We start from the raw sequence: 14,440 nt of genomic DNA, 5'->3' as shown, positions 1-14,440 counted from the left end.
GTAGCCCGCCCCAGGCTGTAATCACTGCTGGAAGTGGGCCCAATGGGGAATCTAGGCTTCCAGGGGCCCTTAAGTACTTAGCTGAAGTGAGAAGATCATCATCGAGAAGAACACTGGAACCAAGTCATTTCCAAATGTTTACTAAACAGCCAAAAGTTGACATACTGCATCCCCCAGTGCTATCCTTGAGCAGAGAGGGCTTAGAGGAGTTGCTAGGAACCAAAGAGAGAGTAGAGCTAAGGACTTGGCAAGTTGCCCACTCCTGTCCCTGGTCTAGCTGCCTCAGAACTAAAGGAAGCCCAGAACCAACAAGTCCCTTGTTTCTGAATTGATGCCAGTCGGCCTTTGGTAGGATACCCCAAGAAGAGGTGGTGGGCAGCAGCCACACAGGGAATCCCTCTTAACTCCACATGGGGTCTTCTGCACTGGGTTACATGTCCATTTCAAATTGTGCATCATCTAAAAGAGAATTCAAGAATGTCAGTTCTGAAACCCTCTTGAAATTGAAACCTACCCTATTTCACAGGGGCATTTAAGCTCAAAAGGATGGGACATTTCCGAATTCAAGGTTCTCTTTTCCTTACCAGGTATCTCTTCCTCTGTCTCCTTCTGCTCCTTCAGCAACTCCAGCTTGTGGGGTGGGGCTGTTGGAGGAGTTGTGACCCCGGGAATCTGAGGGAGACAGCAGGGGGGTGTCCGGGCAATGGGTGAGTTCTTGAACTCCAGCAGGAACTTTCGGTCGTAGATGATCCTGGTGCCTGTGAAGTGGTAAGGATTGAGGTTAGGAGTGAGGAACATAGATAAGCAAACTTGGGCTCAGATGTAGGCCTTTTGCATTTTCTTCTGTATCAATACATCTGCTCTGTATCCCAGCTAGGGTCTCACGTGACAAACCATAGCACTGAAAAACTTACACTTAACTGAATTGTGTCTAAGCACCATAAAGCAACTTCATTCTGGTTTATCCTTAAAGCAGTTTTGGGTTTGGGAGAATTTCAGGCATTGGTTTTAACAAAAGCACTAAACTTTAAGGTATTTCAGGCTGCTCCTCTAGAATTTCCTTGCTTTGATTCACAAGGTGGGGCTTTGACTGTTCAACAGATCAAAAAGCTAGGGCTCCACCTAGTGCTGCCACTTAGGGCTCTTCTCAAGAGAGTGAGCCATTCATGAGAACACCTGCTTTGCCTGTAAAACTTGGGACACACTGTTCTTACCCTGACCCCTCCCAAGTTAGGCCCTCCCTAACCCAGAGTAACTTGTCCAGTAATGTCCTCAAAGGGCACTTTGCTGTTTACAACCCCTCCTCTCTGCCTCCACGTAGCCGGAACCCCCAGTGAAAGCCCAGCTGTTCACCATCCAGGTTGATCGCCTAGCCAAACAAACAGCTATCAGCCAGGTGCACAACTGCTGTAGCCATTTTGTAAGATCTGGTTGCTGCCCAGGCCCGGTTCAGCTGGGAGTCTATCTTCTCCCAGGTAGCTAGGTCGTTAAGAGCAGGAGCTCTTAGCGCCCAGAACCCAGACCACAGCAAGGAGCCCAATCACCCGGAAGCTGGGCGTTAGGCATGGTTGCATCACTTTTGAGGTTTTGGAAACTTGAGTTTTGGTTCCACACGTTTTCCCCCAAAGCTGCAACCTGCAAAAGGCACTGCGGTTAAGTCCAAGCCCCACACCTCCCCACCCCCACAACACGTGCTGGTTTGCCCGCACACTGCGGACCCCGGCCCGCTGACCTCCCGGGGTAGTAGAGTATGGCGTGCCCCCTGGCGTGGTGCTGTAGCAGTCCGGCAGCAGGTCCCGGCCCCCGGGAATCGGGCAGCTCGTGGATGTGGACATAGCGAGCAGGAGGCGCAGGAAGACAACCGGATGGTGCTGTGGACGCGGACCGCAGCTCTGAGTAGGAGGTGGACTTAGTTGACCACGTGCGGCCGCAGGCAACAACACTAGAAGGACGTCACGCCCGGGGCGGGGCATTGGCCGCCACTCAACCCGACAGTCCCGCCTACCAGATAGCTAGTTAAGCTCGGGCTCTGAGAAGTTGGAAGACTCCCAGGCTGCACCCGACTCCAGATCTTCCTAGATTAACAATGGCCTACTTGTCTGAGTGCAGCAGCTCACCTAGTTACTGTTTAGGTTTGGTGGGGACAGGTGAAGTACAGCAGACCTTCTGAATTGTATTACTACACTCATTCCTTTTAACATCGCTTTTGGATTATTTTTAGCAACATTTTACCTTGACTGTGGCATAAACAAACCCAGAGGGCAGACTGTTTCAAGATTACACACATCTAGTATATATGTGACTACAGAGCCTAGGCCCTTCAGCGTGTTTGTGTACTGGTCCCCATAAACAATCAAAAGAAGTTCTGGGTGAAAAGTGTACAGCTTGGGGGCTTGTTTCTGAATACCTGGTGCCTGACCTAAAAATGAGTAAAGGGCAAGGTGCTGGTGAGGGCAGCTTGGTCTGTTAGTTAGCTCTCTGGAAAGGACGGTTAGTGTGAATGCTTCCTGGGAGGTACAGAGTGGGCAATCATATGATAGGCCAGAGTGTGAGGTGATAAAAGAGCTAAGTTCTAGGTCTAGCAACTATAGACACTAAAATTCTTTATTTCAGTTGTCCTGTCTGGCTTTCTTAAGATTATTAATATCCTAACTCCCTCAAACCTCCAGACTGCATTTAGAAATATATCAATTCTGGTGTCATCAGATTTTTTCTGATTTTGCCATTCGTTAAAAAATTAAATCTTAAAAAAAATTAAATCTTAGCTGAGTGCAGGTGGCTCATGCCTGTAGTCCTAGCTACTCAGAAGGTTGAGATCTGAGTATTGCAAAGCCAGCTTGGGCAGAAAAGTCCTTGAGGCTCTTATTTCCAATTAACTACCAAAAAGAAAACCAGAAATAGATCTGTGGCTCAAGTGGGTAGAGTACTAGTCTTGAGCAGAAAAGTTCAGGAACAGTGCCCAGACTGAGTTTGAGCCCCAAGATGGCACATACAAAAAAGTTAAAATGTATTTATTTTTTTGTTTTTGTTTTTTGGGTCCAGTCGTGGGGCCCAACTCTGGGCCTGGGCACTGTCCCTCAGCTCTTCAGCTCAAGGCTAGCGCTCTACCACTTGAGCCACAGCGCCACTTCCGGCTTTTTTTACTTTTTGCTTATGTGGTGCTGAGGAATCGAACCCAGGGCCTCAAGCATGCAAGGCAAGTGCTCTACTACTGAGCCACCTTCACAGCCGAAAATAGGATTTTTTTTTTTTGCCAATTCTGGAGCTTGAACTTAGGGCCTGAGCACTGTCCCTGAGCTTCTTTTTGCTCCAGGCTAGCACTTACCACTTGAGCCACAGTGCCACTTCTGGCCTTTTCTGCTTATGTGGTGCTAAGGAAACGAACCCAGGGCTTTGTGCATGCTAGGCAAGCACTCTACCGCTAAGCCACATTCCCAGCCCCCAAAAGTTAAAATGTATAAACCAGCGCATCTCTTATATGCCAATATACTACCCAAAGATCTTATTAAAATGAGAATTATGATACAGTAGATCAAGGGGTGAAATTTTGGATTTTTAAAATTTTTGTGTGTGCTGGCACTGGGGCCTGGTACTGTCCTTAGCTTTTCCGCTCAAGCCTAGAGCTCTACCACTTGAGCCACAGCTCCATTTTTAGTTTTTTGGTGGTTAATTGGAGATAAGAGTCTCATGGACATTCCTACCTGGACTGGCTTCAAACCTTAATCCTCAGATCTCATTCTCCTGAGTGGCTAGGATTACAGGTGCCCAATGAAACACTGGTGGCCCAACAAAAATACAAAAGGAGGTAAATGCAGATGCTACAGGTCAGATCAGGTAGCAAGGGTTATGTGTATTATTTTACTGTTCCAAGATGATCTTTGAGCCTCTTACAAAGTAATGCAAGTCAAAACCACTAACAGTGATGCAGGTAATGAAAACAGGCTGTGGGAAGTCATCTGACAACTTAGCTTAATTTTTTTTTGTTTGTCGGTCGTGGGGCTTGAACTCTGGGCTTGGGCGCTGTCCCTGCGCTCTTCAGCTCAAGGCAAGCGCTCTACCACCTGAGCCACAGTGCCACTTCCGGTTTTCTGGTGGTTTATTGGAGATAAGAGTCTCACAGACTTTCCTGCCCGGGCTGGCTTTGAATCTCGATCCTCAGATCTCAGCCTCCTGAGTAGCTAGGATTACAGGCATGATCCACTGGCGCCCAGCCTTAGCTTAAATTTTTAAAAATTTATTTATATTTGTGCCAGCACTGGGGCTTAAACTCAGGGCCTTCTCTGCCTAGGCTGGCTTGATTCTGGAGGATGGTTCGTTCCAGTCTCAGCCTCCTAATTAATTAGGTAGGATTATAGGTGTTAGCCACCAACACCCAGGTACACCTAAGCTTTTAAGCAAGGTAAGGTGAGGAAGTACCAATGGTGGCAGAAGATACAGGCAATGGGATAGAGGATGGTGAAAAACTGATGAACTTTAGATATACAGAGGAGAAAAGACAATGTGACCAATGAAAGATGAACTGGAGGAAATAGAGATAAGCTAGGAGAATCCTAATCTTCTGGCTTCCAGCTTGGTAACTAACATTTATATAAGAGGGAAAACAATGCTGAGTGCAGGTGGCTTATGCCTGTAATCCAGGCTACTTGGGAAGCTGAGATCTGAGAGTCCAGGTTTGAAGCCAGCCCAGGCAGGAAAGTCAGACTTTTAGCTCCAAGAGCTATGCCCTCAATGGTAGAGCTCTAGCCTTGAGCAAAAAAGCTCAGGGACGATTCCCAGGCCCTGAATTCAAGCCCCAGGGCACATACATGTGCATGTGTGTGTGTGTGTGTGCACATACACAGGCACACAGGAAAAACAAGAATGGGATATATTTTGTCTTGGGGAATGAATGTGTATGGAATGCCCAGATAGAACATAGTAAGAAGCTACATATATTGACTGCTCTGAAGTTCAAGGGTAGAATTCTGGGCTAGTGCTTCAGATTTGAGTAAAATGAAATCTAAATGTGTGGCATAAGATCATAGATGTGGAGGAGAAGACACAGGGTAAGAAGAGACTTGGTCACTTTAACACTCATTTAAGGAAGAAGAATTACAAAAAAACAAAAAACAAAAAAAAAAACAACACCCTCAGAAAAAGCAGAAACAAAACTAGGAGAAAAGGTTTTCATTCAGGGTCTATGTGGAAGTGAGGTCTTCCTGCTATTAATCTCTATTTCAAAACAACTACTATAGACTATGGCCTATAGCTAACTTTTCTGGATACTGTATGCTATAAGGGCTAGAAAACTAAAACAGGTTGGCTTTAGAGAGAAAAGCTGGCTCAACATCATGCAATTTGAATGAAGAAACAAGTATTTTTGCATTAGTTATGGATGCTGAAAAGTAATTTTGGTTCATGATCTCATTTTCTAAACCCAGCCTCATGCTCCCTTATTTTTATTAACATTTTATTATTATTATTTGAAAGGGGTTTCATGGTGTTGTCTAAGCTAGTCTCAAACTCCTGGGGTCAGGAGATCCTCCTTATAGGAGGAACTATAGAGACTCATAGCCCTACAACTGGTTTCGTGCCTTTTATTGAAAATGGTCTGAAATATGCTCAAGATTTTGATACTTAAAACCTCCCCCCCCCTCATTTCCTAAAGGACAGAATGAAGGTGAATTGCCTGTTGTCAACTAACAAATGATTGAGGGTAAATAGAAGAATGTAGTGTTATCAGAGCTCTTTACCCAGGACAGGGTTCACTGAGATGACGTCATAACAGCCATACTATTTCTTGGTAGAAGTGATTCTTGCTAGTTAGAGAACAAGATGTTCAGATGTTGTTTTCCTACAGGCCTGTTTGCCTCTTTCTGGGTTTACAATATGGTCCAAAGGTCTTCAACAGTAGGATAGAACATGTATACCAAATACTCCTCTCCTTTGGCTTGAAACTCTCAAGCCAAACTCTACAAGCTAACTCAAATTAAGGATAGTCCCCTTATGTACAAGTAGGGAGGAGGATTTGGCCAGAATCTACATTAGAAACCATACAGATGGAAAATACAGTTTCAAGTCCTGAGATTTCTTACCTCTGGTTAGGAGAAGCCACCATTGGCTGTCCAACTCTCTTCTTTGGTCTGGTTAGCTGAGGTGATGGTATTTCCCCTTTGAGAGCAGGGACTGAAGAAAGCAGACTGGCCTATAAAAGGGCAAGTCAGCACACTGTAGCCACAATAGGTATAAAGAGTCTTAAAACATCAATAATTTTATTGGGGGTAAAATTTTATTTCATTGACACTACTTTAAGTAAATGGGCCAGAAACCTTGAGGACAGTTGTATTCCTTGAAAGAGGAGTTACTCTCATGTGCCTTAGTTGAATGTTTCTTAATGACTTGAGGGCTCACTATTGATGTAGAATGTTTTCTTCCGCCTCCACTAAAATCTCAGAATCAATACTGGTCAAAAAAATTTTATGCTTTTGATTCCATATCAGAAACAAACCTCAATACTGTAAACCTTCTAATGGCTTCCAGTAGTCCCATACCATGTTATTTCCACTCAGAAAAAAAAGAAGAAAACCTATGTTCAAACCAAAAGACTTTTAAGTCGAATTTCATTTTTAGATGAGAAAAGTGAAGCTCAGAAATATGAAATGATTTGCCTAGAGTCATACAGCATCAAGTGAAAGACATGAAAATAGAATTTAAGATTCTGATTCATATTCCACTGTACCTATACTGTCCCCCCTCCCATCCTTAGTATATTTTCAAAGTAATCAGTTCTTACCTGAGCTAGGTTTTATCCAATGTTCAGGTTGGTAAAATAGCAGTAAAGTAATGCCAGGAAAGAGGCAGGAAGAGGAAGAAGAGATTACAGCAGTGAAAAGGAGTGAGAGTAAGCTACTAGGATCCAAAAAGAAAGGTAGGCAGGCAGTGCTGGTAAGAGGGAAGGAAGGAGGGTATCCTAAAGAACTACTTCACTATACAACTCCTTTTTTTTCCTCATTCTCCTTGGGGCTCCTCCCTGTTTTCTTTAATTCCTGACCCAGTATAGAACCTAGATTTAAAGGTTCCTCTAGACAATTCAAATATATTATAGTTAAAATTCACCTTTTTGTTTGTACCATTGAATATTAATATATCTTTCCCCAGGTGTGTATTACATGGAGTAGTTTCACTCATTTTAAGTGATTTTTATTAGTAGTGAATGGAAATAGCAAGATACATAGACTATCTAAGGGAATCTTTTGTCCTTCCTAGAACAAAGGGGCCTTTTGAGAAAACTCATTGTGATTATCAACCATTACAAAGGCAGTAACTCTGGTGGTACAAATTTGTATTCCCAGCACTGAGGAGGCTGAGGTAGGAGGATCATGAGTTTGAAGCCAGCCTAGACTACATAGCAAAACCCTGTGTCAAAAAGAGAAGAGAAGCAGTAACATCATACCAATGATACTTGACAAATCCATTAAAAATAAGGTAGGGATATGGCTCAACTGGTAGAAAGCCTGTGTAGCAAGTGTGATGCTCTGAGTTCAAACCCCAATATCATCAAACAAAGTAAAACCCCAAATCCATAAAAACTCCCAAAGAAAATATTCCTTAGCTCAGTGGTAGAGTGCTTGCCCAGGAGGCTCAAAGCCCTGGGTCTATCCTCAACACTGCCCCAAACCCCCATACAAACAAGTATCTTTTTCATATGTAAGATGATGTGGAGTCCTAAAGAACCAGATATGTCTAACATGTAACAAATATGGCTAATCTGATCTGATGCTGGCTTTATGTGGTCAGAGAAGATGAATAATTCCTATTGTTATGAGAAGAAAGATGCTGCCTGTATGGTTCTGCCCTTAGTTTTCTATATATCCTCCTTTGCTTTTTCTGTCAGCCTTCAACTATTTTTTTTTCTTTTTTCATACGGCTTATATACTAGGTCAGGCAATTCAACTATGTTAAAATAGAAAGAAGTCAATGATTATGCTTTTCAGTAAAATAACTTTTCTTTTCCTATTTCATCAGATTCTTGGCATAATGTATGGTTTGGTCAATCCATTTCAGAATTCCTGTATTCGGCTTGTTAAACATTTGGTTCTTCATACTTTGAGCCATGGAATTAAGCCCAGAGTTACATATTTATAAGTATTACTCAGTTGATTTAACAATATAGCAAGCAACAGAGGAGTCATTCCCTTCTATGTTTCAACTCAAATAAAAGTCAGGAAGCACAAAAGCAATCTGAAGTTGATGATTTGGTTGTCCTTAAATTTGTTCAATGTCAATTGCTTTAAATCCAAAAGTTCTTATTTGACATACTCAGGATTCAAAAAGAGTAAACTTTTAGTAGCCTATCTGTTAGAATCAGCCAAGAACACATTGCTAGGGCTTGAACTTTCTTATATGTAAAATGATAGAGAAAGACAATAAAGAAATGGGAATATTTAACTCAGAACAAACAGGAAAGTCTTAACAGTTACTTTTTTTTGTACTGGTACTGTGGTTTGAACTCAGGGATACGGTGTTCTTCCTTAGCTTTATGCTCAAGGCTGAGCCACACCTCCACTTCCAGCTTTAGCTAAATAACTGGAGATAAGAGTTTCACAGACTTTTCTGCCCAGGCTGGCTTCAAATCATGATCCCCAGATCTCAGCCTCCCGAGTAACAAGGATTATAGGTGTGAGCCTCTGTGCCCAGCGCCAGTTGCTTTTTGAAAGCAGTTTAAGAACAAACTCCATGGTGTAAAATGTGAGAAGCTGGTTCCATATCGCTGTGGATTGGGTTATACCTGCATGACCACTGAAAGGATCACACCCCACTTCTAAACACTGTTCATCTTTTTATTGAATATTCTGGTAAATATTTCACATTAATACAGGCTACATTAAGTGGAGCCACTATATGACAAGAAATTTACTCAACTTTTTCCTTTTAAGTATGTAAACAATTATACATGTATTTACCACCCTAAAAGGTTAAAACATTATAATCATCTAATTCTTTTCTGCATACAAGTAGCATTCAGTATGTTTAGCCAGAAGCACTAAATTCATCTGATCTCATGTTGAAAATGGCTAAACTAACCAGAGAACATAATCAGGTGGATAGTTAATCAGTTTGTTCTTATACAATGGGCAATCAAATTTCCATTGCTAAAGCCTCAGAGAAAATTTCTTAATTAGGCACATTAAAAAAAAAAATCCCCAGAGTTCTTCCAAGGTTCCTCAAACAAGGCTAAAGAGTAAAGAACTTCTAACTTAGTTGACATATTTGAGATGCATGTTTCCAATATGAGGTGCCCACGTGCCAGGCCAAATCTGAAAAGGGGGAGGAAAAATTGGAATTTCTAATTAGGAATCTTTAGACATTTACAAATGAATATATAAATGCAATGGCAATTCAGTTTCTGCCTAGGAAGAATACATATATATGAAACAAAATGTTTAGCAGCAGCATCTTGTTATTGAAAAACTTAGCTGAGATTAAGGTGGTCAGTCATGACTCAAAACTTGCATTACCCATAGATAAAGAATGACTTGTAAATCTAAAACCTAAAAGAGCAATAAGCCCATTTTACCTGCTGGGCATCAGTGCATTCAGCTGAATTTTGTATAACTTTTATCATAGGGTTCCAAGCAGGATCTGGGTTATGAAGTCCATTGAACAGTGGGCCTCCCGGAACATCCGCAAGCTGAGGATGAGAGGGTATTATGGTGCCTCCATACATAGAAATTGGCAGACCCTAAAATAGCAGAGGGTAGGGGAAAAAAAGAAGTGGCTTAATTATGAAATACTTATAAACAGTGATTCTTGATAATATCTTAGTCTACTCTAAATTTCCTTTCATTCAGTTAATACCATAAGATCCTGGAAGTATATCATTAACATTTACCCTGTAACTATAATTTCTTCCACAAGAGAAAAAAATTCTAATACGAAATTATGAAGAAATTGCCCACATTTGGTGAAAACATATTCAATCTGAATAAAAAATTAAAACTCTATAAGGTTCTCAATTTTTGTTTATCTTTTTACTGATAAGCTTGGATTAAGAAAGGGGTAATTCTCTATGAATACTTAGATCCATATATCTATCTGCTTTATGGCAGCCAGAAAGGTATCAGAATATACAAGATGGCAGTGGAGAGTCATAAGCTTTTTAGAGGGGCAGAGACCTCATTCAAAGCTGTGATAGCAGACTATAAACATGGTAGCAAACACAAGCATTAACTTCCTTAAGAGCTTTAGGATGGAGACATCTTCAGGACAGTTTGAGGACAAACTACTGGAGGTTACACTTCTCACTCTTGAAACTAAATAAAATATCTGGCAGTCATGGAAACAAAAGAATTATTTCAATACAAACTATTTCTTAACATGTGACTATACTGGCTGGCAAAGTGTCAAACAAGTTACAATGATGTTTGTCAACTCACTTTAGAAAAATCCACAAAACCGCTTGCCATAGGCTGGTGAAAAATGTTAGAGGGGGCTACCATTCCAGAATCATCTCTCTCCATTGGTTGATGTTGGGAGAATGTGCTTGGGTCTGATAATTGTTGATGCATTGGATGATTCCCTATTATAGATTGTGACCAACCTGATAAGCCTTCTGGAAAGAATAGGAAACAGAGTTTGATATTTATTTGGATAAATAAACAAAACATTACTATTTTCTTTTCATATCAAATTTTATCAAAGTAATTCCTCTCAATAGACCTGGAAATAGTCATCACAGTCTTGCAAGCAAAGCAAAAACAAAAACAAGTTCTTAAGTGGAGAAGGAAGCAAGCTATAAAACTCTTTTGAAAGCTCCAACTAACATTCCAGGCTGATACTGGACCAAATTGCTCAAAGGTATAAACATTATTCTTTGAGTGTTAAGCATATAGAACCTTTTATTCCCCCCTATTTTGGTGGTGGTGGTACTGGGGTTTGGACTCAGGGCTATACATTTGCTAGGCAGATACTCTTATCCTTGAACCATCCCTCTAGTTCATTTTGCTATGGTTATTTTTGGGATAAGGTCTTTCTTTTTGCTCAAGCATGCCTGGACCTCAATTCTCCTGTTAATATTCTTTTTGTTTTTGTTTTTGGGTCAGTTGTGGGGCTTGAACACAAGACCTGGGCTCTGTTCCTAAACTCTTTTTCCTAAAGGCTAGCATTCTACCGCTTTGAGCCACAGTGTTACTTCTGGTAATTAATTGGAGATAGGAGTCTCACACACTTTCCTGCCCATGCTGGCTTTGACCCTCAATCCTCAGATCTCAGCCTCCTGAGTAGCTAGGATTACAGGTATGAGCCACTGGTGCCTGGCTCTGTTTTATGATTCTTGTAGTAGTTGTGATGACAGGCAGGAACCATCATGCCTGACCTCTTCTGTTGAGATTGGGTCTTGAGAACTTTCTTGTTTGGGCTATGCTTAAACCACTGTCCTCCCAATTTTAGCCTTCTGAGGACATAGGGTTATAGGTGTGAGCCCATACTGCTTTGCTCTTTTGTTTTTTGTTCCGGAAGTGTGTGTGTGTGTGTGTGTGTGTGTTCCCCAGTGCTGAGAGCTACACTCCCAGCCCTTAGTGTTTTGAGAAAGGATATCACTGTGTAGTTCATATTGAACACACGATTTAATCCAGGCTTGCCTAGAATTCATGATCCTCCTGCCTCAGCCTTCTGAGTGCTGGGATTATAGGTATACACTACATTCTTGGCTTAAACTAAGATTTATCACAGCTTCCTTGAGATATTAAGATATTACTGCAGAGGGCAAGATAACTGTACCTGACATGGCATTGACACCAAATGACCAGATTCCACTATGTCCAACAGGAGCGACAAAACTGGTCCCCACAGGTGCTTGTGCAACAGATCCTCCTTGCCGAATCCGGGCCAGTCTCTCTGTTCCAATTGGAGGAGGTATCTTTCGATCCTGACTGGCACTGCCTCCTTTTGGTTGACCCAATGTTGGTGGTGCAGAAGTAGCTGAAAGAGGTGAAGATGATCCCGAAGAAATAGATGGGATAGGAGAGTCACCTGGTGGCAAAATATTTCTCTACTGTTTTATTACATATATAAACTATAGATATATGAGAAACCTTCCACAAACATAGTTCTGTAAAGTTTCACTTTAAAAGATAGTTTAAATGAAAATGTAATTTCTATAAATTTGAGGCTACTTCTGCCTATAATTAAGCACAAATAGTCTTTTTTTTTTTGTCTTTTTCTTTTAGTTGATCATGGGGCTTAAATGTAGGGCCTGGGTGCTGTCCTTGAGCTCTTTTTGCTCAAGGCTAGCACTCTGCCACTTTGAGCCACAGAGCCACTTCCAGTTTTTGAGTGGTTAATTGGAAATAAGAGTTTCATAGGGACTTTTTTGCCTGGGCTGGGTTTAAACAATGATCCTGAGTAGCTAGGATTACAGGTGTGAGCCACTGGTGCCCGGCACAAATAGTCTCCCCCCGTCTCCCCAGGCGGCCACCCCGCCCCCCTAACTCAACTAATAAGGTTAGAAGGAAAGCATTTACTCCTTAAAAAAAATTTTTTTTGGTCAGCTGTGGGGCTTGAACTCTAGGCTTGGGTACTGTCCCTGAGCTCTTCAGCTGAAGGCTAGCATGCTACCACTTGGGCAACATTGCCACTTCTGGCCTTTTTTACTGTTTATGTGGTGCTGAGGAATAGAACCCAGGGCCTCATGCGTACGAGGCAAGCACTCTACCACTGAGCCACCTTCCTAGCCCCTTTAAATTTGTTTTTTTCAAGTTTGTGTGCCAATACTGGGCCTCACATTCTCACTTGGATTTTTCACTCAAGACTTGTAGTTCCAGTTTTTTTTGCTGGTTATTTAGAGATAAATCTCATAGATTTTTCTGACCAGGCTGGCTTCAAACTATGATCCTCAGAACACAGCCTCCTAAGAGTAAGCCATTAGTGCCTGGCACAGTTACATTTAAACTACAACATGGCAATGTTTAGCTTATTCACTGAAAGATACTGCTGTACTTTTTACTTTTTGGTTCTTTCCATTTTCTCCTTTCTATCAACCCCTTTTCCTGTAAGGAAGGTTAAATTTAGCAAGTTATTGTAGGATTTTAGAGAAAGCTTTGTTTCCCAATTGGACTATGGTAATTTAGTTAGCTTTCCTTATCAAAAAGCACAGTGACTACTTCATGATGCTTTTTTTTAGTTGTGGGGCTTGAACTCAGGGCCTGAGTGCTGTCGCTGATCTCTTTTGCTAAAGGCTAGTGCTCTACCACTTTGAGCCACAGCACCATTTCCAGTCTTTGAATGTTTTATTGGAGACAGGAGTCTCATGGACTTTCCTGCCCAGGCTGGATCATCAGATCTCAGCTTCCTAGTAGCTAGGATTGCAGGCGTGAGCCACCGGCAATAGGCAATGATGCTTATTTAAAAAAAAAAATTCAATTCCAATTATGTCATTCTAAAAACTGAAACAGGGCTGGGAAGGTATCTCAGTGGTAGCGCGCTTGCCTTGCATGCATGAGGCCCTGGGTTCGATTCCTTAGCACCACATAAGCAGAAAAAAAAAAAAAAGCTGGAAGTGGTGCTATGGCTTAAGTGGTAGCACGCTAGCCTTGAGCTGAAGAGCTGAGGGACAGCACCCAGGCCCAGAGTTCAGGCCCCACGACTGGACCCAAAAAAACAAAAACTGAAACAAATAAGTCAGAGCAAAGAATACTTATAATGGGTAATAAGACCTTGATAAAATGTAAAAATAGATAAGAAATCATAAACTGGACATATAAAATAAGCTTCTGCCAGGCATTGGCAGAAGTTTTCTGTCCTACAAATGGCCTGACAACTTTTGACATGTCTTTTGTCACATTTGTAAGACAAACTATAAGACATGTCTATAAGACAAACCTTAGGTATCTACATACTGTTTATTTAATCCTAATGGCTTAATAACTTATTTAAGACTGTTTTGAAGAATTCCTCTAGGATTCCTACATGAGTTTGAAGCGCTTGTCCAAGGATGGGGAGAAAAATGTTGTCTGTTGAAATTAGGAGTCCCAACAGGAGCTGGTCCTTGAAGGAAAACTCTTGTTCCTGGTATGCCAGAAAAACTTGTCAGAGTTGCAGAAGAAGAAGATGGGGAACTGCCAGATGGGTCAATGGATGGTAATCCTGAAATAAAACAGGTGTGAAACATTCATTAGCCAAGGCTTTAAAATGAAAAGCCCCAGGGTTTGTCTGTCTGTCTATCTAATCTATCTATCTATCTATCTATCTGTCTGTCTGTCTGTCTGTCTGTCTGTCTGTCTGTCTGTCTTTTTGCCAGTCCTGGGGCTTGAACTCAGGGCTTGGGCACTGCCTCGAGCTTATTTTAGTCAAGGATAGCATTCTACCACTTGAGCCACAGCACCACTTCGGGCTTTTTCTGTGTATGTGGTACTAAGGAATTGAACCCAGGGCTTCATGCATGCTAGGCAAACACTCTACCGCT

The 14,440-nt window shown here is 41.8% G+C and overlaps 1 protein-coding gene across 10 annotated transcripts in view; it reads right to left on the bottom strand.

The window, feature by feature from the left end:
- Positions 1 to 124: 124 nt before the first annotated feature.
- LOC122118113 (ankyrin repeat and KH domain-containing protein 1) overlaps positions 125 to 14,440 on the bottom strand; it is a 141,658-nt gene continuing 127,342 nt past the window's right edge. For 4 of the 10 annotated variants that reach the window (XM_042692007.1, XM_042692016.1, XM_042692009.1 and 1 more), the window contains 7 exons: positions 13,945 to 14,121; positions 11,758 to 12,009; positions 10,416 to 10,591; positions 9,557 to 9,721; positions 6,075 to 6,184; positions 585 to 758; positions 125 to 459 (listed from right to left, as the gene is read on the bottom strand). In XM_042692007.1, coding sequence (XP_042547941.1) covers position 459; positions 585 to 758; positions 6,075 to 6,184; positions 9,557 to 9,721; positions 10,416 to 10,591; positions 11,758 to 12,009; positions 13,945 to 14,121 — 1,055 coding nt within the window. In that variant the 3' untranslated portion in view covers positions 125 to 458. Of the gene's footprint in view, positions 460 to 584; positions 759 to 6,074; positions 6,185 to 8,805; positions 9,297 to 9,556; positions 9,722 to 10,415; positions 10,592 to 11,757; positions 12,010 to 13,944; positions 14,122 to 14,440 lie in introns of those variants that run through there. The other 6 variants (XM_042692010.1, XM_042692012.1, XM_042692013.1 and 3 more) reach the window with 4 other exon arrangements.

The sequence above is a fragment of the Dipodomys spectabilis genome, unplaced genomic scaffold (genome assembly GCF_019054845.1).
Source record: "Dipodomys spectabilis isolate Male_0828 unplaced genomic scaffold, ASM1905484v1 ptg000147l, whole genome shotgun sequence".
Taxonomy (NCBI): domain Eukaryota; kingdom Metazoa; phylum Chordata; class Mammalia; order Rodentia; family Heteromyidae; genus Dipodomys; species Dipodomys spectabilis.
This window is presented reverse-complemented; position numbering and strand designations above follow the sequence as displayed.